The sequence below is a fragment of the Hyla sarda genome, chromosome 10 (assembly GCF_029499605.1).
Source record: "Hyla sarda isolate aHylSar1 chromosome 10, aHylSar1.hap1, whole genome shotgun sequence".
Classification (NCBI taxonomy): domain Eukaryota; kingdom Metazoa; phylum Chordata; class Amphibia; order Anura; family Hylidae; genus Hyla; species Hyla sarda.
In genome coordinates this window covers 125270505-125297442 of record NC_079198.1, presented here as the reverse complement: position 1 = coordinate 125297442, position 26938 = coordinate 125270505, and the positions used below count along the sequence as shown (strand labels likewise).

Sequence of the window (26938 nt, the reverse complement as noted above, 5' to 3'; positions counted from 1 at the left end):
CGGTCGTGGTTGGCTTTCAGCTCCCTTAGGGGTCAAAAGTTCGTCCGTTTCCATTCTTTTTCAACATCCTCTGGCGTTCAATTATCATGTCCGAACCTAGTTCAGGGAGTGGCACATGCTGCCCCTCCTTATCAGTCCCTTTTTTCCCTTGGGACTTGCACTTGGTCTTAGATGTCCTGCAAGGCGCCCCTTTTGAGCCCCTCAGGGACATTTCTCTCCGCCTCCTTCCCCGGTAGGTGGCGTTCCTTATTGCTCTTACCTCTGTTAGGAGGGGTCAGAGCTGGCAGCTTTCTCCTGCCGTTCTCCCTTCCTGGTTGTATACCAGGACAAGTTGTTTTCCGTCCAGGTTCGTCCTTCTTACCTGAGATGGTTTAGATTTATTTATTTATTTTTTTTTCATCTCAATGAGGACATCGTCCTACCGTTCTTTTGTCCGGACCCTTCTCATCCCTGGGAGCGTTTGCTCCACCTCTTGGTTGTGGTGGGGGCTGTTCGGACTTGTCTCTCAGTCACTCTTCCCTTTCGGCAGTGTGACTCCCTTTTTTGTTTTTCCGGAAGATCGTCATACAAGACAACCTGCTTCTACGGCCACCATTTTTTCGGTGGTCTGCTATTTCGGACGCTTACCGCTGCAAAGGGAAAATCTGACCCTTCAGGGTTTTGGCTCATTCCACCCGTTTTTCAGGGCATCCTGGGCACTCCGCTTCGTGGCTTCGGCCTCGCAGCTCTGTAAAGCGTCCACATGGTCGTCTTTGCACACTTTCACAAGGTCCTAAGAGGTCCATACCTTTGCATCAGCTGATGCTCCTCTAGGCCGTAAGGCGTTGCAGACAGCTGTGGTCCAGCCGTCCACCTGACTGATTTCCTTACCGACCCAAGGGACGGCTTTGGTACGTCCCATGGTCTGTGTCCCCCAATGGAGCCGATAGAGAAAAGGAGATTTTTATGCTCACCGTAAAATCTCTTTCTCGAAGGATCCATTGGGGGACACAGCTCCCGCCCTTTTTCTGGTGTTCCTATTTCAGTTATCTGTCAGAGGGAGTGTTCAGTTTCCTTTTCTTCTGGTTGCTCGGACAGTTTGTGTGTTTTTTCTCCTGACCTGTCTTCTCCTATTGCTCTGGGACTAAAACTGATTACCTCAGGTGCCTGTGGGCGGGTATACCCTTCTGGGAGGAGACTACTTTTCTTGTTGCCATAGTGTCAAGCCTCCTAGAGACGGGAGAAAATACCCATGGTCTGTGTCCCCCAATGGATCCTTCGAGAGAGATTTTACGGTAAGCATAAAAATCTCCTTTTATATATCAACTGGCTCCAGAAAGTTAAACAGATTTGCTTCTACTCTGGACAGTTCCCAAGACAGGTGTCATCAGAGAGAACTTAGACAGAAAAGAACAACTCAACTTCAGCAGCTCATAAGTACTGAAAGGATTAAGATTTTTTTTTATATAAGTAATTTACAAATCTGTTTAACTTTCTGGGGCCAGTTGAGAGATATATATAAAAAATATTTTCCTGGACAATGGTGAAAGTTACTATCCAACACCTAACTGTCCGGAGATGTCATGGGGGCTCCACAGTTCTAATTGTAATGTCAATGGCAGGTAGGGATGGTGATGTAGACTCCTAATATGCATCAGAGCATTTGTTCTACCTGCCATGGATTTACATGTTGGTGCTTGGGAGCTCCACCGCATTTTTTAAAAATGTATTTATTATATAAACTTGTTTTATTAGAGGATCATCCACTTTATGGGGAAAGTATTGGACCCTTTTCACATTTAAATTGGTTTTTCAGGGACCAGAAAAGGTCCTACTTGTTCTGCTCTCCGGCACTCCACTTCCTTTCCCTGGTCGTTTCGTAAGTGAAATATTTGTAAATTTTTTCATAAATAAATATAATCCTCCTGTTACATTGGGCCCTGGCAGTGCCCATTTTTCCCTTATTTTGGATGTGGAGTGGTCTTTTTTTTTTTTTTGGGACTTTTGTGTAGAGATCTATCTACAGGGTGTCTGCTGGAATTTTTGCCCATTCATCCAGAAAGGCGTTTGTGAGGTCAGACCAGTGTCTCCCAACCAGGGTGCCTTCAGCTGTTGCAAAAATTACAACTCCAAGCATGCCTGGACAGCCAAAGGGTCAGACACTGATATTGGAGGAGAAGGCCGGGCTCCTAATCCCCATGATCCCAGAGGTGTTTGGTGTGGATGAGCTCAGGGCTTTGTGCAGCCGGTCACGTTTTTCCTCTCCAGACTCTCTCTCTGTGCCTGTATGGACCTTGCTGTGTGCCCTGGGACTTATTATTATTATTATTATTATTGATTCCTTCCTCTCTCAGCCCCAATTGATACCTTTTTTTTTTCATCACATGATCCGTGTAATGTCTGGGCCCCACACTTGTATTGATAACCTTTCACAAGGTAAATAGAAGTTGTAAACATTGGCCAATATAGGACATTCTGTCTGTTGGTCTTGTAACCACCGTTGCCCCATAGCTGTCAAAGCAAACCTACAAAGGTAATACCCATAACAGTAAGTTTTCAATAAACAGATTGGTCAGATTTGATCATTTCAACCTGTTATGTTTCTGCAGCCGCTTTCTCTATTTTGCTTTTATCTGTTCGTCCATAGAAGTGAATAGGGTCCGCTTATCCCGTTAACAGTATACAGTGGTCCCTCAAGTTACAATTATTAATTGGTTCCAGGATGACCATCGCATGTTGAAACCGTTTTATGTTGAAACCATTGTATGTTGAGACCATAACTCTATGGAAACCTGGTAATTGGTTCTGAAGCCATCAAAATGTCATCCAAAAATAGGAAAAAGTGATGATTAAAGAAAAATAAGTAGATAACTAATATAGATAAAGCAAATCCTTACATATAAAAGTAATAAAGATCTGCTGGGAGCTGTAATCACTGTCTATGTAGAGGACAGGAGCTTCTTCAGGGTCCTGTACAGTGCACAGTGTCTTAAAAAAAGTAACATGGAGCCGCCCTCACCTGGTGTCCAAAGGAGCAGCTAACCCGGGCACAGGTAAAGAGTACAGAACATGTAATACCTCCCTGTACTGTAGGGGGCGCTACCAGACACCAGTCAGTGCATGCACTTCAGTAATACAGGTAAAGAGTAGTACAGAACATGTAATACCTCCCTGTACTGTAGTGGGCGCTACCAGACACCAGTCAGCGCATGCACTTCAGTAATACAGGGTTTTTACCAGTGAATGCCCATTCTGATTGGTCGGTTCTTCCAGCCATTGACACGTTTCGCAGATCTGCACTGTCCGTACATTGTATGTTGAGTCTGGTTTCAAGTTACAATGGTCCAGAAAAGATCACTGTATGTTGAGGCCATTGTAAGTTGAGGGATCACTGTACATTGGTATCCTGTTTTCAGCAGGATGCTGATGGGTTCGATTAACGGAGACCGGAACGTAGTGTGAACCAAGCCTTAGTCAGAAGTGGGTTTTGGGTAGCTGTCAACATGACTGTTCCCATTCGCAAACCGTGATTTTTGTTCTTTGTCCTTAACCCACAACTAATTTTATTTCCTAGAGGCAAAACCAGTACCTCATGTACAGAAGACTTTTCATGAACATAGAGCGGGAGCAGGTGAAAGAAACACGGAGGCAGAAAGAGCATGAAAGAAAAATATCCAAGTAAGGAGCGACATGACCCACACATACCAACCCGGGACTGACATAATGGGTGTTTTCTGAGACTTTTATATTGATGGCTTAGCCATCAGTAACAGATCGATGAGGGTCCCACCCTACTCCCACGAATTGACTAAGTAATGAGTGGGGAGGACTGGAGCCTTTTGATTTCCCACCAGGCACTCTGCTGTACAGAGGGCATCAGCTGTACCTGTACCATTCACTTCAATGGGACGAGGTGTAATACCTGGTGCAGCCAATACCGACTATGTACAGCAGTGTTTCCCAACCAAACAATAGGGTGAGTGCTGAAAAAGTCAGCATGAATCCACCTAACTCAGTGTTTCCCAAACAGTGTGCCCCCAGCTGTTGCAAAACTACAACTCCCAGCATGCCCGGACAGCCTTTGGCTGTCCGGACATGCTGGGAGTTGTAGTTTTGCAACAGCTGTAGGCACCCTGGTTGGGAAATGCTGATTTACAGAGCGGGGCCTGGTAGGAAATAAAGATGCCACAAGGTTTGTATAGGTGCCACGCTCCCCTTAATCAGCCACAACTACTTTTCATTATATATATATATATATATATATATAATGCAAAAATGAATCTTCTTCCTATTTGGACAGTGCATGGAGCACAGATTTTTCTATGTATTTTATATGTAATGTTCTGTATTACATTGGGGATCTGCCTCTAAGCTCTAGTATATCGTTTCCCAAACCGTGTGCCTCTAGCTGTGGCAAAACTACTGAGTTGTTTTTGGAGTCTAGAGTCTAGGTTTGGAATTTATTTTGGGGACCTATTCAGCCTCTAGTAATTATGACCCTGACAACTGCTCCGAGCACATTTGAGTCACACAGGTTGACATTATTAAAGAGTACCCGTCTTTAAACTATATTTTCTAAACTAACTCCGATAATGTTCCCTAACTACTCCTAACACCCCTCCTGCCCTTAAAAAAATGTAATCTTTAAAAATCTATGTATCATAGCTTTCCCCTTGCTCACATTGTGTGAGCTCCCGGCAGGAGAAAGTGGGCGTTCTCCAGCAGGCATGACATCATTGAAGCCTGTGAGAGCTGTACCTCGCCATGCCCCGCACACCCTTCCTGAGTTTGGTCTCCTGCCAGGCCGGGAAAAGACCAAACTGTTTTGACTTGCAGCAGGGAACAGAACAGAGCCACCTAGTGGCCATTTTTTTAATCACATTGAAAACATATAAAGGTTGAGAATTTTAACAGCAAGTAAATAGCAAAGTGTCTTATAATTACGTAAGGAACAATATATTAAGTTTAGTCTGGTGATCTTTAAAGTCCATTCCGCTGTCGTCCTGGCATATGAAGCAGAGTACATTGTAGGATCTGCTTTAGAGATGAGCGAACTTACAGTAAATTCGATTTGTCACGAACTTCTCGGCTCGGCAGTTGATGACTTATCCTGCGTAAATTATTTCAGCCTTCAGGTGCCCCGGTGGTCTGGAAAAGGTGGATACATTCCTAGGAAAGAGTCTCCTAGGACCGTATCCACCTTTTCCAGCCCACCGGAGCACCTGAAAGCTGAACTAATTTACGCAGGAAAAGTCATCAACTGCCGAGCCGAGAAGTTCGTGACGAGTCGAATTTACTGTAAGTTCGCTCATCTCTAATCTGCTTCTAATAAAGCAGACGTGTGGCTTTAAAGTTGCGTCTACAAGACAACAACAACGACTGCATCACAGATTTAGATTTCTTGTATTATGTAGAGGTCTTGGATTCTCATTGTAATCTCTTCTATGCTCAGAATTAAGAGGGAACGGGAAGCTGAACGTCTAATGGAGGAACAACAATTGCGCTTGTCTTCTCGCCCCAGTATCCTTAGACAGGTTTGTGAGCTGGAGGATACAGAGAAAGAGGCGACAGAAGAAAAGGAGAAGGCTCAGAAAGCCAAAAAATCCAATCGGTAAATGCTAGCGTGGTAAGAAAGTGATGAAGCCGTCCATACTGGGCGGCTGCTGCCAATGGTGATTTGGTCTATGTTTATGGTAAACGCCAAGCACAGGTACCCATCTAGTAAGTTCCTCCCCGTGTGCTGCCTGACCTGGTATTTGGGATATTGTTTGTGGTTGATAAATACGATACAGAAGTAATGACTAATGATTGGGTGTGGAGCAGTAAGCGGAAATTTACATCCTCAAAGAGCTTTTTCCACTTTATTGCTCATAAGAACATGTAAATCGGAGCGTTTGTGGAAACTGCCTCTTCCTCCTTTCCATATTCCTGACATTGAAACGGCAGCATTGGACTTGGGAGCACTCAAAGAGGCGAAGGCATTGTAGCATCTCCATTGGTTCCTATTTGCAGTGATCTCCAACTTGTGGCTCTCCAGCTGTTTCATAACAACTCCCAGCATGCCCAGATACTGGAAATTGTAGTTTTGCAACAGCTGGAGAGCCACTGGTTGGATATCACTGCTATATGGACTGGGTCAGCTGAGCAATTCGGCCAGTGTTTCCCAACCAGTGTGCCTCCAGCTGTTGCAAATCTACAACTCCCAGCATGGTCGGAGTTGTAGTTTTGCAACAGCTGGAGGCACCCTGGTTGGAAAACATTGCATTACAGGGAACCAATCATCAGATTTTACCCTATATAATGCTTGGCAAAGCGTTATATAGGGTAAAATCTTTATCCTCACAATCACTGGGGGACGTTCCTGCCCCCAGGGATGGTGAAGATATGAAATTATAAACTAGTCCCCGCTGGCCCCGCAAGTAGTCCCCTGGGCGGGGAGCTCCCCTTACCTACACCCGTTACTTGGCCGGCAGCGACACCCCCTTTGCCAAGCGTTATATAGGGTAAAATCTGATGATTCGTTCCCTTTAGTGCAATGTTTCCCCACCAGTCTGCCTCCAGCTGTTGAAAAACTACAACTCCCAGCATGCCCGGACAGCCTTCGGCTGTCCGGGCATGCTGGGAGTTGTAGTTTTGCAACAGCTGAAGGCACACTGGTTGGGAAATACTGAGTTAGGTGGATTCATGCTGACTTTTTCAGCACTCACCCTATTGGTTTATTTTATTTTTTGTGCGCACACCAATTTATATTACCAATATACATATAATGGTATTATCTACATTATATAAAAAGTTTTTGCTAATGACCGGTTCACTTTTATATTCACCTGATTGTCCATTGGATATCCTTGGACACTGCAACGCTTGGTTGTAAGGGTCATTGTTCATGTTAGTTGACACCATTTTTATTTTAGATGTGCACACTAGTTTTGTGACACTCTTTTCTTTGTACTGCCAGTTTCATGTATCATGTTGAACACTTATGATTAGAGATGAGCGAACTTACAGTAAATTCGATTCGTCACAAACTTCTCGGCTCGGCAGTTTGTGACTTATCCTGCATAAATTAGTTCAGCTTTCCGGTGCTCCCGTGGGCTGGAAAAGGTGGATACAGTCCTAGGAGACTCTTTCCTAGGACTGTATCCACCTTTTCCAGCCCACCGGAGCACCAGAAAGCTGAACTCATTTATGCAGGATAAGACATCAACTGCAGAGCCGAGAAGTTCGTGACGAATCGAATTAACTGTAAGTTCGCTCATCTCTACTTATGATGCATGACATGATACCAGTATCATCATTTCAAATATGGCTGCTATCCCCCTGTCCTGTTTCATCACCCCTAATGCTATGTCATCACCCCCCCCATGTGCCCTTTCTTGCCTGGCTTGTGTCTCTCAATTTGCTCCCCCAGGCTTAGGTGCTTTATGTAGTTGCAGCTGGTTACTGTCATGTACTCCAGCAGTATATGGTTTACTGGTCTGTAGTGATTGTTGTCATTGTTGTTTATATTGTTCTCTCTCTTTATACCTCCTTTTCCAGGTATGTAGAAGCTTTACGGGCCCAGATGAAAGACAAGCTGTTGTTGCATAACATTGAATTGCCTCCTCTGTGCTGCTGTGGTTCAGATTTCTGGGACTCCCATCCAGACACCTGTGCAAATAACTGTATCTTCTACCAGAACCCCAAAGGTACGGCAAAGGAGGGCATTGAAATTTAAAATCTTAATCCTTTCAGTACTTATGAGCTGCTGAAGTTGAGTTGCTCTTTTCTGTCTACGTCCTCTCTGATGACACCTGTCTCAGGAACTGTCCAGAGTAGAAGCAAATCCCCATAGCAAACCTCTTCTACTCTGTGCAGTTCCCGAGAAAAGCAGAGATGTCAGCAGAGGGCACTGTTGCCAGACAGAAAAGAACAACTCAACTTCAGCAGCTGATAATTATTGGAAGGAGTAAGATTTTTTAATAGAAGTAATTTACAAATCTGTTTAACTTTCTGGAGCCAGTTGATATAAAAAAACAAACAAAAAAAAACCTTTTTTTCCTGGAATACTCCTTTAATGTCAGTATACACTGTGTATATGTGTGGCACTCCTTGTCTGTCTAATACAAAACTACAACTCCCAGCATGTCCGGACAGCTTTTGGCTGTCCAGGCATCTGGGAGTTGTAGTTTTGCAACAGCTAAAGGCACCCTGGTTGGGAAACACTGGTCTTAAATCAGGATTTGCTCTTATTTCAAGCTGAGTAAAAAGTTGAATAAATGTATTCATAGTTGAATAGATAGATATTGTCTGTCATTTACCTTTTTAATCGACCTATATCTATTTATTTACACCATATCTTTATATTTTTTTTTCCTCCGGCAGCGTACACCCGTGCCCTGCAGTCCGTGCTCTTGTCTCGTGACATGTGGGATGGATCCTCGGGCTCCAGATTTTCTGCTTGTAATATCAGTTTTGCACAACCACGAGCTGTAAGATAACACATAGAGCAAAACTAGATGCAAGAGGTTGTTGTTCCTGAGTGGCTTACAAGCAATTCTTCATATTGTGTTTCTAATCCATATCCTCCAGCATCAGGGAATCGCACACACTTACACAAACAGACATGGCATAAGATACTGGTCCCACGCCAGACCAGGCTTAGCGTATAAATTCACCCAGCCTAGAACTGTAACAAATTAATGAACACCAGTAACGTGCCTAAGGGAGTGCCTAAAGTCTAACCTTAAAATGTAAGTCAGAAAAAGGTGCAGGTGATGATAATCTAACACCACAATAATAAAATGTATACCCGTGTGGTGAAGTGAATCAAATAGATGGACCATTTAGCCAAACTGGTGTCATCCTACATGTTCACACTGGGCTCAACAAGGCCCAAACTAGCCCCGTGGTAGAACAAACTAGCGCAGTGGTAGAACAATCAGCAATATGAAACTCTATACCAACGACGCGTTTCTGTTGCTAAGTAGTCAGCAACAAGAACACAGGGGCGTAGATGGGCACACCTGTGTGTTAAAGGGGTACTCCGCCCCTAGACATCTTATCCCCTATCCAAAGGATAGGGGATAAGATTTTAGATCGCCGCGGTTCCCGCTGCTGGGGAGCCCCGGGATCGCCGCTGTGGCACCGCGCTATCATTACTACACAGAGTGAGTTCGCTCTGTGCGTAATGATGGGCGATACAGGGGACGGAGCAGCATGACGTCATGGCTCCGCCCCTCGTGACATCACGGCCCTCCCCCTTAATGCAAGTCTGCCGCAGGGGACGTGACGACCGCCACGCCCCCTCCCATAGACTCGTATTGAGGGGGCGGGCTGTGACTTCACAAGGGGCGGAGCCGTGACTTAACGATGCTCCGGCCCCTGTATTGCCCGTCATTACGCGCAGAGCGAACTCGCTCTGTGCAGTAATGATAGCGTGGGGCCGCAGCGGCAATCCCGGGGCTCCCCAGCAGCAGGACCGCGGTGATCTGACATCTTATCCCCTATCCTTTTGGATAGGGGATAAGATGTCTAGGGGCGGAGTACCCCTTTAAGATATAAAATTAAGAATCATAAACAGGTAAGTATAAGGAGGGTCACAATCCTGTGGAAAAAAAAAAAATACTCCCTCAAAATGCCCATAAGTTTAATGAGGCATCAATATTCCTGTTTATGTCAGATAATGTCTCATCGTATGCATCAGAACTCAGGACCGCTCCTTTCATGGTTCTGTAGTGCAAACAATCTACCTAGCATAAAACTGCAGTATGTATGACCTCAGTTTGGCAACTATAGTATGAATAAATGGTCCTATTTGATTCACTTGACCACACGGGTATACATTTTATTATTGTGGTGTTAGATTATCACCTGCACCTTTTTCTGGCTGGGTTCACATCACATCAGCACGGAGTTCGGCGCTAATTGCTCACTGTGAACATACCCTTATAGTCCCAGTCTGACGGCTGTCATTAAACCAGTGTTTCCCAATGAGTGTGCCTCCAGCTGTTGCAAAACTACAACTCCCAGCATGCCAACGGCTGTCCGGGCATGCTGGGAATTGTAGTTTTGCAACAGCTGGAGGCACACTGGTTGGGAAACATTGCATTAAAGGGAACCAAACAGATTTTACCCTATATAACGATTCGCAAAGCATTATATAGGGTAAAATCTTTATCCTCACCATCCCCGGGATGGTGAAGATATGAAGTTATAAACTAGTTCCCGCCGGCCCCGCAAGTAGTCCCCTGGGCGAGGAGGTCCTCTTACCTACAACCGTTACTTCGCCAGCAACGATGCCCCCTTGGCTTGATTGATGGGCCTCGTCATTGCGCTGCTCTATCTGTGCAGTGAGCAGAGCGATGATGTGGCCCGTCAATCAAGCCGAGGGGGCGTCTCTGCCGGCCAAATAATGGGACCTGGTAAGAGGAGCTCCCTAACCAGGGGACTACTTAAGGGCCTAATTTATAAGTTCATATCCTCACCATCCCTACAGGCAGGAGCTTTCCCTGGGGATGGTGAGTATAAAGATTTTACCCTATATAACGCTTTGCCAAGCGTTATATATTGTAAAATCTGATGATAGGTTCTCTTTTAACTTTTGGTCGGGCTGCGACTCCTAGCTATAATGCGGACACAAAACTGCATCCCTTTTTCGGCTATGTTCACACAGCAGAATTTCCAAGTGGAATTCCTTGGGGATATTCGTTTGCAGCAGAGTCTCAATCATTTCAATGGGATGCTGCTGCACTGTGCACACAAGGAAATCCTGATCCCGGCGTCCGCAGAAACATTGAACAGGTAGTGTTTCTAAAAGTTCCGCTCGGAAATGCATTGTCCTCTATGAAGAAGGCGTATTTTCGAGCGGTCCAAGTGGCGAAGAATTAAGCAAATGTGCTGAGTGTCCACCCTTTTTTTTTTTTTTTTTCCCCCCCATGCGGGCATTCTGCACATTTTCAGCTGTATGAACACAGCCTTATGCTGCTATGAAACTGGCCATACAGGTCTTACTGTCCTTTCTTCTTTCCTATTCTTATAGCTGAGATTGATTGCTGTGTAATGAGGCTGAGTTTATGGTCTGATCATTTCAATCCAAAAGAATTTGTTTACCAGCCATGGTGATTATATATAAATAATAAAAATAATAATAATAATAAAAAAAAATTTTTATTATTAAAGCTTGTCAGCTCTACACATCCAGACAGCAATCTGATGGTGATAATGTTCTACATTGTTGTGAAAAAGAGAAAAAGATGGATGCAGACCTTCTAACTATGAGTATATATGAAAATTGAAGCTCCCGCCCCTCACACAAATTCAGCCGATAGGCTTCCCACTTGTGTTCGGGGCTCCAAGCTCGTGCTCGTCAATACAGCAATCCATACGTACCTGTATGAAAACATTACACTAACCTAACGGTCAGAATTGTGCCCATGACCGCGACGGAGGGCACGCCTTTAGTGGGCAAAAATGAACCTGGTAGGAATAAGAGGGCAAAAATATTTTACATATTAACTATGTTCCCGTTCTTGCCACTACCTGTGTGCCTGAAAAACCCTGTGAAAATATCCGTGACAATAACTTTGCAGTGTATCCTCCTGCAGGCGTGGCAGGAATGAAGCATATGAAACTGCCTACGTGTCGTGATGTAGTTGTATTTGTCAGTGATACCAATTGCGCCGTGCCTTCCCCTGCAACATGGCAGGTATAATGGGTATACCACAACCCGTGAAGCGTGATCTTGTTGCTCTGAAGACGTGTCAGTAGCAATGATTGCGTGGTGTGCCCCCTGCAGATGTGGCAGGTATGACGAGTGTGACAGCTTATGAATCGAGATGTTATTGTTCTGAAAACGTGTCAGTAACAATAACCTGTGTGCCGCCTCCCCCTGCAGACGTGGCAGGCATGACGGGTAAACAGGCCACCTATGTGTCGTACCGATATCGCTCTGAAGACGTGTCAGTGACCATAACCTGCGTGGTGTCTCCCCCTGCGGACGTGGCAGGCATACTGGGTACAACCACCACCTATGTGTTGTAATGTTGCCGTTCTGAAAATGTGTCAGTAGCAACTGTTGCGTGGTGCGCCCCCTGCAGACGTGGCAGGTATGACTGGTGTATAACAGCCTGTGAATCGAGATGTTATTCTTCTGAAGATGTGTCAGTAACAATAACCTGCGTGCCGCCTCCCCCTGCAAACGTGGCAGGCATAACGGGTAAGCAGGCCACCTATGTTATTGCTCTGAAGACGTGTCAGTAACCGTAACATGCGTGGTGTCTCTCCCTGCGGACGTGGCAGGCATACTGGGTAAAACCACCACCTATGTGTCGTAATGTACCGCTCTGAAGACGTGTCAGTAGCAACGATTGCGTGGTGCGCCCCCTGCAGACATGGCAGGTGTAACGGGTGTATAACAACCTATGAATCGAGATGTTATTGTTCTGAAAATGTGTCAGTAACAATAACTTGCGTGCCGCCTCCCTCTGCAGACGTGGCGGGCATAACGGGTAAGCAGGCCACCTATGAATTCGTTATGTTATCGTTCTGAAGACGTGTCCGTAACCTTTGTGACAGTATCACCCATAGTGAGCATGGGAGTAGAAACACCACGAGGTGAAACGGAATCAATGAGATTGCTAAGTGTGAATGCTGGACGTACAGCTAATTAAATAATGTGAGCTTGTGTACCGTGTAGAGGCTATGCGTGAAGCCGTAGAGATACTGTGGATGTACGAGTAGTGCCCCATGTGTGTATGAGAATAAGGCCATGAGCGTACAGACGATAAGCAAGTTATAAAGGTACGAACAATGAAGATGCCCTACCCGTGTGAACAGGTCAAGGTATGCCAGTATAATCAAAGCCAAGAACGAATGAATAGTATGGATGCCATGTTTAATGAACATAATAAGCAAGTTGACCATGTACACCCCATGAGCGTATGAAAGTATTGGGCGCCATGACTTGTGAACAGTACGCCTATGATCGTAGCCGTGTAGACACGATGAGTGTACTTGCAAGGTAAGCTGTAAACGTACTTGCAGTATGCACGTTACTAGTATACGTATGGAGCGTACGCGCCGTGAAAGCATTGATTTATTTATTTATATATATATATATTTTCTTACGTGTAGAATAGCGGGTAGAATTACAAGTGTATGGCCGTATGGGCTGCTAGCGAATGACCACGTAACTTGATGAGCTTATGTACAGAAACCATGACATTAAGTACGATACACTAGTTTACAGATGCCCACCGCTATCAAGAACAGCATCTTAGCAATCGCTATCTCTTATCAGTAATGTTCTTTAAGGAGTACTTTTCAGCGCTAATTGCCGTGCCGGAGTACCCCCAACAATGCTCCCACCTAACCAGGGACAGACTGATCCACCGTAAACATGAAATTCAGTACAGAGAATGGCATACATCAATGCACTGCAACCTCCATAACATGATAATGGGCTCCACTGCCGCATACCGGCAGCAGTAGCTGGCCGCGATGCTCCGACGTGACACTGCATCTGTGGTAACCAGTTAGAAAATGTGTGCCAGCTATGAGCGAGATGCCCGTGGTCGATATGTACTGGAGTCACCCAGCAGTGTCAGTAACTATGGGCGCGTCACTATGTAGTGTAGTATAGTCACGTGAGGCTTCGCAGCCAATCATGCTGGGGGGGGGGCGTGTGTACTGGCCCGGCGATGGTTGTCTTGCAGGTAAGTAAACAGCGGAACAAGAGAAGCTTACCCGCAAACTGATGGCCCGCTGGTTCTGGTACCACCTTACTGGTATGACCTTACTTCATAAGCTGTTTTCCGACAGCGGGACCGGAACCGGCTGTGAGCAGCTACCCGAGCGCTGCATGATTTTCGGCGGGAGATCCACCACGCACATCCTCACCACGTCACGTCCGCAGAATGTCCCGTACGCCCCTCCCGTAGGAGCAGGGGCGTTATATACCCCTGCCCCTAATCTCGATTGCTCTATGCCCCGCCTGAACGCTCTATGCTCCCGCCCCTCACACAAATTCAGCCGATAGGCTTCCCACATAGTATATACTGTTCAGGCTGGAAGATTCGTTGGTGATACAGATAATGATGCTGACTTGCTGATCAATATATATTGTCAATTGATACTGAGAAAGTCATTGGTGATACATTCTGTAACAATAATAATCCTGTAGACCAGTGTTCTTAAACTGTGGTCCTTCAGATGTATCAAAACTTCAACTCCCTGCATGCCTGGACAGCCATCGGCTGTCCGGGCATGCTGGGAGTTGAAGTTTTGCTACATCTGGAGGACCACAGTTTTTGAGACCACTGGTCTACAGGATTAGATGTAGATCAATGTATTTTTATACAAGGTTAAATGGATTGGTGCACGGTACCACTCAGCGACCAAGAGAGATGAAAGTGAAACTGGTGATCCGGCAGGCTGGCATGGAGTGCTTGCTGTTAGCTGGTAGAGATGCATCTACTAGAAGTCATAGAATGCCAGCTTGTCCTCACTTGCGATCGCGCTGTCCTCCTCTCCTCCTTGTAGCCTTGGACTGGCACGCGCGGTGTCCGGCCTGTCAGAAAGTGATGTCCGTGACTGGGGAGCTGGAGATGACGATTTGGAAATGGATGTAGAGTGGTTCAGAGGTGGGTGCCGGCATCCTTGTGTAAATGGAGCGTTAAAGGGGTACTCTGGCCCAAAGACATCTTAGGATAGGGGATAAGATGTTTGATCGCAAGGGTCCCACCACCGTCTCTCATGCAGCACCCACCTGTCTCAGCTGCACGAAGCGATGATCACTCTGTCTGAAGCCTCACGACCACGGGGCCGGAGTATCATGATTTCATGACTCCGCCCCCTTCTGACATAATGCCCGTCCCCTCAATGCAAGCCTATGGGAGGGGGCGTGACGGCCGTTACGCCCCCTCCCATAGACTTGCATTGAGGGGACGGGTGGAGTTGTGACGTCATGATACTCCGGCCCCGTGGCCGTGAGGCTTAAAACACTGAGCGATCATCGCTTCCTACAGGTGAGATTGCGGGGTTCCCCAGCGGCCGGACCCCTGCATTGAGACATCTTATCCTCTATCCTTTGGATAGGGGATAAGAGTACCAGTTTAACAGCGCGTACACTGCTGTGGTACCCTGTTTGAGGGCTTCCAGCTGTTCTAAAAGGTATGGAAAATTTCATAGTTGGTATATAAGTATAGTTATGTTGGGTTACACAGGAATACTGGCTAAACGCTTTTTTTGGGGGGGTGACCCCTATAGGAAAGGATTTCTATTTATATACGAAGAAATAGTGGTCGAGGTGTGCTCTATCTAGTGTTTGGACTGAGAACTACAAATCAGGGTGAGATCCCTAAAAACATTCCAGAAAAGAAATGAATAAATAATATAGAGTATCGATCGGTTATCAAGGTCATTCGGTAGGATATAAATGATTAGTAAATGTTATGTCATGAGAGATGTTAGTGTGGGAATTGCAACAGAATAAATAGTGATATGGAGGAGCTGCTGCTGATATGGAATGATAAAAAAATAAGAACAGTGGCAATAGTCTGCAAATTGATAAAGGGGAAAGATTCTACTGTGCTATTGATAAGCACCAGCAGTGGCAAAAGTCTGCAGGGTTGAAAACATGATGGCCGACATTTATCATTGTCTTTAGACTGTTTTTTGTGTCTACAAAAGGCACAAGCAGGGTTTTTTATTATTATTACTATTATTACTATTATTATTAATTATTATTATTCATTTATTTTTATTTTTTTAGCCTTTTGGTTTACACATTTCTGCTGATTTTGAGTTACAATCCTCTGATTTTGGCAAACATGATATGGAAGGGCTTTAATGAACTGAATTTTTTTGTGAAAAGGCGCAAAGCCACTGAAAAGTCTCTAAAACAACCCCAGCCCAAACTTAGCTTAGCTTTTTGGTGTGTTTGAAGAGAGATTTAATAAAATGTGACGTGCACAAAATTTATCAAATGCCCTGTGACCATTTAATAAATTTGGTGCTCCTACACATTATCAGCACACAAAAAAGGTGTAAAAAATGCTTCACTTACATCTACAATGATAAATGCTTCACTTGCACCTACAATGATAAATGCTTCACTTGCACCTACAATGATAAATGCTTCACTTGCACCTACAATGATAAATGCTTCACTTGCACCTACAATGATAAATGCCGGCCAATGTCTGTAAGAAGATGAGATGAATGAGTGTAAGACATAGTGTAGAGTTTACAAGGATGATAGAAAGGAGTGAGAGGAGGCTCAGTGGGTAAATGCAAACAGTTTATTAAAATTTGTAAAATATTTATAAGATAAATCAAAGGGAGAGCACTGGGCCCTAGCGCTCTGCTTTCCCGTTGGTCTTACAAACTATGTACATGCAATCTAAAACTGTTAATCCTGTGAATTCATAGATAAAAATACTAATATATAGATATGAAATAAAATATAGAGTAGGACTGCTAGGCACTGCATAAAAGAATAAAATTGCCCCAATAGCTGAAAAAGAGAGTCCTGCGGTTCCTGTAAGAGAGTGAAGGCAAAATCCCAATAAGGAAGTAAGTCTGCCAGCGCTGCGGGCCTGGGACCTGTAGTATATGACTGTACTGTCGAACGTGCGTCCATGATCTTCACTATGTAAAGCTGGGGAGAAGCTGTTAGGCTGGTACTGTGTACCTCTCAGCCGTGGGTCCACAGCCGTAGTCCTTCTTCCGTATAGTTGCAGCTCCAGCTGCTGGCTGGTCTCTGCTGAGATTGCAACCGTCTGTAGGCAGCGAGCTGAGTAGTAAACAGATCATTGTTCCTGTGCTGTATTAGCGCGTGATCGCCGATTCTCCACGCGTTATGATGATGCTGGTCCCACTTCCTAGTAGTAATGGTGGAGTTGATGGATGTATGCTGATGCCAAATATTGCAGTCTGCAGATTGTCTGCTGACTAAACGCGTTTCGGACTTCAGTCCTTCCTCAGTAGTCTTAATGATTAAAGTCTGCAATCTGCTGGAAAGTTATACTTGTGTAATATTTAAACTTCGTAAGGGAATCCAGAGCACTCTCGGAGAGGTATATGGAAAACCACCGGTGAACTCAGATTTGAGTACCAAGAGGTGAGAGAAAAAAAAGAACTAAGAAAAACTGAAAAAAAAGGGGTAGTAGAAGAAGGACAAGGGAATAGAAATAAGATAGTATAGAGAAGTCATAGGGTCAATACATGAAACCATGTGTATTGAACATTTGAATATATGCAAATACTCTTGACTGGTAAATAGGATGTTTAGGGACACAATATGTTAGAAAAATTTTGTAGAAGAATAATATACTTTAATTATAGCCATTGGTGACAGAAATATATAAATATAAAAATAAAGATGTCTCACATACTTTTAGACAATTAGAAAATCTCTTAAAAAGAACAGAGGCACCAATGGGAAATTAACTTAAAATTACACTTTCTACAACAAGACATCCTCCCGAAAGGACTAACTCTTTATAAAACACTGCCCAGGAATCTGCAAGATGAGATCTTTCAAGAAACTTGGGACCTCTTTTTCAAAAAGAAATCTATAGAATTGGTTTAATTATAGAAAGAAGAAAATCAATAGTCAAGAAACTAGAGGATGAACTAAAAACCATCAAAATCCAATTGGAAGCCTTCGAAAAAGATGAAGAATATTACAAGTACCAAATGGCGATAATACGTTCCTTGGACAAACTTGAGCAGGAAATAATAGATAAAAAAAATCAGGGAAGTTTTAAAAATAATCATAAAATGAAAAACCATTCCCAATAGTGATCAGAGGGTAAATCATATTCAAACATACCCCTCCCATAGAAGGTACCCCCAGGAGAAGAACCACAACAAATTTATCCTTGATAGAACATACATACACAGAACTGCTATGCTCCATTAGACACTAATATAACCATAGCACTTAATTACCAATCACATAATCATTTTTTTTTTTTTTTTTTAACTCCCGACCCACACATCAAAACCACCCACCATATTCATAACAAGAAAACCAGAGACTGAAACCTCCCACACACAAAACATACACATTCCCCCAAAAAATCGACCAGTGGCCATGAAACAACCACCTCAGAACTTATCACAAAGACTCTGTTCGACACCACTCATGCAGAGATCCTAATGCAGCAAACACCAATGGAACCAAAAATTAAAGAAGTGATAGCAAAAGCACAAATCCATCAACCGCAAGTAAAAACGACAAACACAATAGCATATATGCAAGCAAAACCAAAATCTAGGAAGAATAAACAACAACAAAAAAAAGAGCTAGACCTCGAAGTAGAGACAGCGGACACCTCGAACCTAAAGAGGAAGATGGGAAAAGCAAATTAGAGTCGGCCATTTTTAATTTTAGTCTCAACTACCCTCTCAAAAGAACAACTATTGAACAAGGGATTCAAATTTGCACCAAAAAGGAACCTAAATAAATTTTGATATCTATGTGGGAGTTGAAAAATTTGTATGCAACCTAAGTCTGAAAAAATATTTTATGAGAAATCCATTTGAACGTAAAGACTTAGGGGAGGACATTATACACACTGTGGCCTGAAAAAGAAATCTACCTTCTACCCTGTCAAAGAAGTAGGGGGGGAGAGATACGCATTTCGATATTCAGTTTAAAATGATGTACAGAGATTACAATGCGCCAAGAAGTCTGTCAATAATTTTATTAGAAAGGAGACTGAATCTATTAAACAACTTCAAGAAAACAATGACATCGCCATCCACCCCGCTGATAAAGGTGGAGCCATTGTAATCATTGATACAATTAAATACATTGCCTAATGTGCTAGGCAATTAGAAGACGGCAACACATACAATTATCAGGAGACCCCACCACTGAATATACAAAAGAACTAGAGGAACTTTGCAATAAAGCCTTACAAGAAAAAGTTTTGATTAAATCAGAATATTACTTCATATTGGGAAGAGAAAAGACTTTTCCAGTTTTTTATTGCCTCCCTAAAGTGCACAAACATGCCACAGAACCACCAGGAAGACCAATCGTGTCCGGGATAGTCATTGACATCGAACCTATCACAGTATGTGGATAGACACTACTGAAACAATCAAAATAATGGAAAACATGGAGTGGCAGGGAGACTGGATCATAGGAACTCTGGATGTTAGCTCATTATATACTTGTATTAATCATGATCAAGGGATCCCAGCAGCATACCATTTTTTAACTGAAGCTGAAGACCTCCTCCCTCTACAGGTTGGCTTTTTAAAAGACTGTATCAATTTTATCCTTTCCCACAATTACTTTTATTTTGACAAAAAATTTGACCGACAGAAGATTGGAACTGCCATGGGGACCAGATTTGTGCCCATTTACGCAAATTTTTTGGGGGGGCACTGGGAACAGATACACATAACCCCACATCTCGGCACAAATCTGGACCTCTGGCGAAGATATATTGACATTTTAATGGTTTGGAGAGGCTCACGATCAATCGGACAAATTTTTACAATCTTTATCAACAATTTTAACCTTTTTAATTTTATGCCACAGATCAGTGCCTCATAAGTGGAGTTTTTAGATTTATTAATCAGGATAACTGAGGGCAGAATTGAATGTCAGACTTACAAGAAACCCACTGCAAGAAACTCCTATATTCTTTTCAAAATACCACACGGGCAATTTAAAGCGGAACTGCACGAAGGAAGAGAAGTTCGAGGAAGAGGCACTTCAATTTAGATTTCAAAAAGAAGAATTATCCAGATAACATTCTGGGAGAGGCACTAGAGAAACTAAGAAAACAAGACCGTAAGGAGTATTTTGAAAAACGAAAAACTTCTGAAGAACACAAACTGAGGATTATCATCCCCTACAACAACCAGCACAAACAAATTGAGAAGATTATTAATTACCACTGGCCCCTTTTGTAACGAGACAAAACTCTAGCCTCGATTTTACCAGACAAACCAAAACTAATCTACACCAAAGCTCCCAATTTAGGGATCCAAATAGCTCCAACAACTAAACAACCGACTGCAAACAATATTAAGATCCCTTCAGAAACATGGCTGCCACTAAAGGGTTTCTTTTAGATGTGGGAAATGCCAGAATTGCTAAATTACTCCCTTTCCGAAGAAATTGGAACAAGTTAAATCCACATCAAACGATCACACACCCAAAATAAAAGAATTCCTTTCCTGTGACAGTACCTCGGTTATTTATCTGATCACATGCCTTTGCAACAAACAGTATGTAGGACGAACAAAGAGGAGCCTAAAGAAGAGAATAAGCAAACATATACACAACATCAAAATAGGAATTGAAAACCACTCACTATCCATGCATTTCAAAATGAAACACAATAAAGACCCTTCTGGACTAATATTCACAGCAATTAAACAAGTAAAGAAAGACTGGTGAGGGCGCTGGGGACCATATCGATAAGAATATCTCGGATAGAGAGCAAGACAATATATGATTTCCAGCCTTTGGCCCCACATGGACTAAATGCAGATTTAGGAATTTTTGGCTTTTTAGCATGAGATCTTTAGTCGAGCAGGTTTTCTGTACAGGTCACATTTTAGTCCCAGCACACTCCCTCGGCAGATTTTATATAACCCTCTTTTTAATATTCCAATTCCCCACTTCCAAGTGGTGACACCCATTTATTGTCATTTCTATTATTTTTCACTTCCATTTATATTTATCTTTATTTTAAAAAAATTTTATATTTATTTAAAAATTTTATTTTATATTTTTTCTGTCACCAATGGCCATAATTAAGTGTATTATTATTGTATCTTATTGCTATTCCCTTCTCCTCCTTCTACTAGCGCCTTTTTTTTTTTCCAGTTTTTCTTAGTTCTTTTTCTTCTCTCACCTCTTGGTACTCAAATCTGAGTTCACCCCAGGTTTTCCCTATACCTCTCTGAGAGTGCTCAATCCATGAATTCCCTTACGAAATTTAGACATTACACAAGTATAAATTGTTAGCAATTTGCAGACTTTAATCATTAAGACTACTGAGGAAGGACTGAAGTCCAAAACGTGTCTAGTCAGCAGACATTATCTGCAAACAGATACAGACTGCGATATGTGGCATACATCCATCAGCTCCACCATTACTACTAGAAAGTGGGACCAGCATCATCATAACTCGCAGAGAATTGACAATCACGCGCCATTACAGCACAGGAACAATGATCTCTTCACTCGGTATCAGCTTGCTGCCTACGGACTGTTGCGATCTCAGCAGAGACCGGTCAGCAGCTGCAGCAAGAAGGACTATGGCCGTGGACCCCATGGGTGAGAGGTACACAGTACCAGCCTAAGGGTGGATTCACAACACGATTTCACTGTACGGCTGCCGGATCCGGTTAGGGGGAGTGAAAATCGGGCGCTCCCGTATCCCAGCAGGACCAGGCCCGTATCTAATTCATTTCAATGAGCCGAGCAGAGTCAAACGGTCATCACATTTTTGCCCAGTATCCGGTTTTCTGATCGGACCTAAAACTGTGGTATACAGTGAAATTGTGTTGTGAACCCACAGCTTCTTCTCCCCAGCTTTACATAGTGAAGATCTTGGACGCACGTTCGGCAGTACAGTCATACTTTTAAACCCTGCAGACTATCGCCACTGCTGGTGCTTATCAATAGCGCAGTAGAATCTGACTTTTTTTTATTCCATCCTATTTCCTTTTCAGTTCTTTCCCCTTCTTTATCCATTTGCAGACTATTGCCACTGTTCTTATTCTTTTAGCATTCCATTTCCGCAGCAGCTCCTCCATATCACTATTTATTCTGTTGCAATTCCCACACTCATTGTATTATATATATTATATGTAATGCATGAACATCTCTCATGCCATAACATTTACTAATCATTTATATCCTACCGAGTGACCTTGAGAACCGATCAATACTCAATAATAATCAATTTATTATTTCTATTTATATGCGGTTCTTGATGACCGGTATAGGGAAAATTCTAAAGGTTAGACTGTATATTGTTGTCAGTTTGGTAAAAACAGTGGGATGAATTTCCCAAATCCGGTTATTAGTTGTTCTAAATTCTAGATAGGAATACACATATAGCATCACATAAAATTAAATGGAATAGAATCAAATCCATAAGATAAAATCACGAAAAATATAAAAACTAGCCATGAACACCTTAACCCCTTGGGGACGGAGCCCATTTTGACCCTAAGGATGGAGCATTTTTTTCAAATCTGACCTCTATCACTTTATGCATTAATAACTCTGGGATGCTTTTACTTATAAATTTGATTCCGAGATTGATTGTTAGTTTTTTCGTGACATATTCTACTTTATTTTAGTGGTAAATTTTCGGCGATACTTACATATTTCTTGGTGAAAAATGCCAAAATTTCAGGAAAAATTTGGAAATTTAGCATTTTTCTAACTTTGAAGCTCTCTGCTTGCAAGGAAAAGGGACATGTCAAATAAATTACAAATTGATTCACATATACAATATGTTAACTCTATGCTTGCATCATAAAGTTGACATGTTTTTACCCTTTGAAAACATCAGAGGGCTTCAAAGTATAGCAGGAATTTTCACATTTTTCACGAACATTTCAAAATCTGAATTTTTCAGGGACCAGTTCAGTTTTGACGTGAATTTGAGGGGCTTTCATGTTAGAAATACCCCATAAATTACCCCATTATAAAAACTGAACCCCTCATAGTAGTCAAAATGACATTCAGAAAGTTTGTTCACCCTTTAGGTGTTTCACAGGAATAGCAGCAAAGTGAAGGAGAAAATTCTAAATCTTCATTTTTTTTACACACAATTTTTTTTACAAGGGGTAAAAGGAGAGCAATTCCCCCCAAAAATTTGTTACCCGATTTCTCTTGAGTAAGGAAATACCTCATATATAATATATGGATGTAAAGTGCTCCATGGGTGCACTAGAGGGCTCAGAAGGGAAGGAGCGACAATGGGATTTTTGAGAGTGAATTTTACTGAAATGGTTTATGGGGGGGGGGGGGGGGGGCATGTCACATTTAGGAAGCCCCTATGGTGCCACAACAGAAAAAAAAAAATACACACATGGCATACTATTTTATACTTTATGCTAAAAATCTAGGTAGATAAATACATAACTGGATAACTGAATGAATGTATAAAAAAGAGGATACATAAGAGATACATGAAGAATATAAATAACAAAAATAGAGATGTATGCGGATGATGAAAATCCCTGTGGGCTACGACACTAGTACCGTACTGTCCCAGTCGATTAAAACATGGGGAATCCAAACATAAGGGTGTGTTTGTCCTGATACCTCAACTATGAGAGACCTAATGAGAAAGAAAAAAAATACATTAAATCACATTGTCTGTCTGATTTTTAAAGAATTTGCAAATTATGGTGGAAAATAAGTATTTGGTCAATAACAAAAGTTCATCTCAATACTTTGTTATATTCCCTTTCTTGGCAATGACAGAGGTCAAACGTTTCCTGTAAGTCTTCACAAGGTTTTCACACACTGTTGCTGGTATTTTGGCCCATTCCTCCATGCAGATCTCCTCTAGAGCAGTGATGTTTTGGGGCTGTCGCTGGGCAACACAGACTTTCAACTCCCTCCAAAGGTTTTCTATGGGGTTGAGATCTGGAGACTGGCTAGGCCACTCCAGGACCTTGAAATGCTTCTTATGAAGCCACTCCTTTGTTGCCTGGGCGGTGTGTTTGGGATCATTGTCATGCTGAAAGACCCAGCCACGTTTCATCTTCAATGCCCTTGCTGATCGAAGGAGGTTTTCACTCAAAATCTCATGATACATGGCTCCATTCATTCTTTCCTTTACACGGATCAGTCGTCCTGGTCCCTTTGCTGAAAAACAGCCCCAAAGCATGATGTTTCCACCCCCATGCTTCACATTAGGTATGGTGTTCTTTCGATGCAACTCAGCATTCTTCCTCCTCCAAACACGACGAGTTGAGTTTTTACCACAAAGTTCTACTTTGGTTTCATCTGACCATATGACATTCTCCCAATACTCTTTTGGATCATTCAAATGCTCTCTAGCAAACTTCACAGCTCCCACAGTTGATTTCTTCACACCAAGCTGCTTGCCTATTGCAGATTCAGTCTTCCCAGCCTGGTGCAGGTCTACAATTTTGTTTCTGGTGTCCTTGGACAGCTCTTTGGTCTTGGCCATAGTGGAGTTTGGAGTGTGACTGTTTGAGGTTGTGGACAGGTGTCTTTTATACAATTAACAAGTTCAAACAGGAGCCATTAATACAGGTAACGAGTGGAGGACAGAGGAGACTCTTAAAGAAGAAGTTACAGGTCTGTGAGAGCCAGAAATCTTGCTTGTTTGTAGGTGACCAAATACTTATTTTCCACCATAATTTGCAAATAAATTCTTTAAATATCAGACAATGTGATTTTATGGATTTTTTTCTGATTCTGTCTCTCATAGCTGATGTATACCTGTGATGAAAATTACAGCCTCTCATCTTGAGAGAACTTGTACAATTGGTGGCTGACTAAATACTTTTTTGCCCAGCTGTATACCGGAGTGCAACATAAATTCTGGTTTACATGCACTAGGTAAAAATTGTGGATGGAGTGCACACACTGTTTGTATTCTTACCAGCGTCCAAAGCTGCGGCAGTGCAGATGTGTGGTGTACTTCTAGATTTTGCCAACAGGGGGCAGGAATACGTCAGTTCCTTGTTGTACTGTTAGGGCTCATTCAGGCTACTTTCACACTGTCGTTGTGCCCCATCCTTAAACAGTTGTTAGGCTCTTTTTTTTTTTTTTCTTCTTCTTCTTTTTCAGCTTTTAACAGATGTTATCGAGACTGGGCACAACGGGTCCCGATGGATCCCATTTACTATAATGGGATCCTTTTGGACGTTGTATTTTGTAGTGGGAGAAAATGAAGGCACATGTAGTAATTTTTCTCCCGCTTTTCCCCCAAGCTCCCCGGACGGCCGTCACACTGCCGTGTCCTAACAGCTGTGCGCAAGAAGCCTAACATGGGCAGATTTTATTGCATGTTTGCAGCGGTTTTCCCGCTTCGAGTTTGAATGGAGGCAGGGATTTCCGTGGCCATGGAGAGCCTGCCCCCGTTTTCAATAAAATCCACCTGTGTGACTGAGCCTTTAAAGAAGGATTAGAGTATATGGGGTACGTGGGTAAATCTGGGTGTTATTTTTAGGATCCATGTTGGAGAGTTTCTTTACGATGACTATAGGGACACTGTGCTCCACCACACAGGCCCCTTGCCTTTTAAAGGTGATCTCCCAAGAGTCACACGTACAGTATCTTGCACATATTTGATGCTGCAGATTTCAAGGTGTGTTCAGTCATTTGGTTTACATTGAAGTTTGCAGCATCAACTATGTCCAGTAACTGTCCATTTGAATACAGCTCAGGTCAGTTCACACATCTTAGTTTTTGCTGCCCATTGACTTTAATGGGTGGCAAAATCTGCAGCAATAAATAAGGATGCGTGAACTGACCCTAGGATACTATATGTGTGAATTGACCCTTAAAGGGGTTTTCCACTTGCCAGTGTTCGGAAGTGAATGTTCCGAACGCTGTTTTTGCGCTGCAGGGGTCGGCCACTCCCCTGGTGACATCACAGTCACGTCGCCTTAATGCAAGTCTATGGGAGGGGGCATAAACTTGCATTGAGGGGACATGGCCGACCCCTTCAGCACAAAAACAGCGTTCGGAACATTTGGTTCCGAATGCTGGCCAGTGGAGTACCCCTTTAATGTATATTACAGATGCACTTGTTCCACTGGTGTATATACAACATTTCTCTAGTGAATCTTGCTGCAAATGACCAGTGAATCCCCAGTAGAATCCATTTGCTACATGCTAATTTTTCTGTGGATTTCATGGACATTGGTGGAATGTGTAACAAATCTGCACCAGGACAGGCACGCTGTGGATCTTTAAAGCTGCAGGGTGCTCATGTTTTTTATGTTGTCCACTTGGAAATTCTCATCCACCGACCTGCTACTGTAATATGAGGACTTTTACCTGCGTAGTTCTGCACCATTTATGCCACATGAAATTAACTTGGTGAAACCAGCGGAGGGGGTCATCTAAAAATATTGTTACATACATGTTAAGTTCAAAGTTGCAAATTTAATTTATCATAGAATTTATACTAAAATAACCCAAAAAGCTGTTCCCAGTATTGCATTTTTTAGATGTATTGACTTTCTTTGCCCCTGGGGTTTGTTTAGCCCTAAACATATCCTGAATGGCCGCTCAGCTGTGGATGTGAACAGATAGTAGAACTTTACTGTGCAATAGGGTCACTCTTTAAATGGACACTGTCACTTTAAAATAAATAAATAAAATATTTGACATGTCGTATTTGGGGTAGAAGCGCACACTAGGCATGCTCCCTCCCAGCTTTGTGCTACGTTTACAAGACAGACTTCCAGTATACGTTTATGGGAACATCTTGGTTGTGCAATCGCTGGAGGTCCACAGTTTGGAGACCACTAGTGTATAGGGTCCTTATGTTGCCCTCCCACCTTCCCTGTTTTCTGCCATTTACCCCCCCTGTCTGTCCCCTTTTGTCAGCCTGTTCTCGCGAGGCATCACTTCCTTTCCTAACACGGTGTTCTTGTGTTTTTCCAGCTGCTTCAGCTCCTCTTCCTTTTCTCGCGTGCAGGTCACTAATAGGTAAGTCATTCAGATTAAGTGTAGCGGTTTTTACACCATGTGCTTGACTACAAGCGACATAAACAGCAGAGATTGTTTGCCATCCCTCCTGGCCAGGGATCAGCCCTGATGAATGAAGCTAATGAAACCAATATAATAATTAAATTGCGCTCATAACATTTTATTAACTGCATAAAACCAAAACAGCCCATGTTTATTGCCTCTTACGTAAGGGCGTGTGCAGATCACATCCCATTAAATTCTGTTTGTTCAGTAAGTGCCATGGCAAAAATACAAATGCCCGCC

At 42.9% G+C, this 26938-nt stretch overlaps 1 protein-coding gene across 1 annotated transcript in view; it reads left to right on the top strand.

Annotated features, from left to right (window-relative positions):
• The window catches only part of CCDC15 (coiled-coil domain containing 15), a 47071-nt gene extending 20418 nt beyond the window's left edge, over window positions 1-26653 (top strand). Inside the window, exons 7-11 of the mRNA XM_056544182.1 lie at window positions 3554-3657; window positions 5432-5590; window positions 7519-7667; window positions 8344-8450; window positions 26609-26653. Of these exons, the coding sequence (XP_056400157.1) occupies window positions 3554-3657; window positions 5432-5590; window positions 7519-7667; window positions 8344-8450; window positions 26609-26650 (561 nt within the window). The 3' untranslated portion in view covers window positions 26651-26653. The remainder of the gene's footprint in view (window positions 1-3553; window positions 3658-5431; window positions 5591-7518; window positions 7668-8343; window positions 8451-26608) is intronic.
• The last annotated feature ends 285 nt before the right edge of the window (window positions 26654-26938 follow it).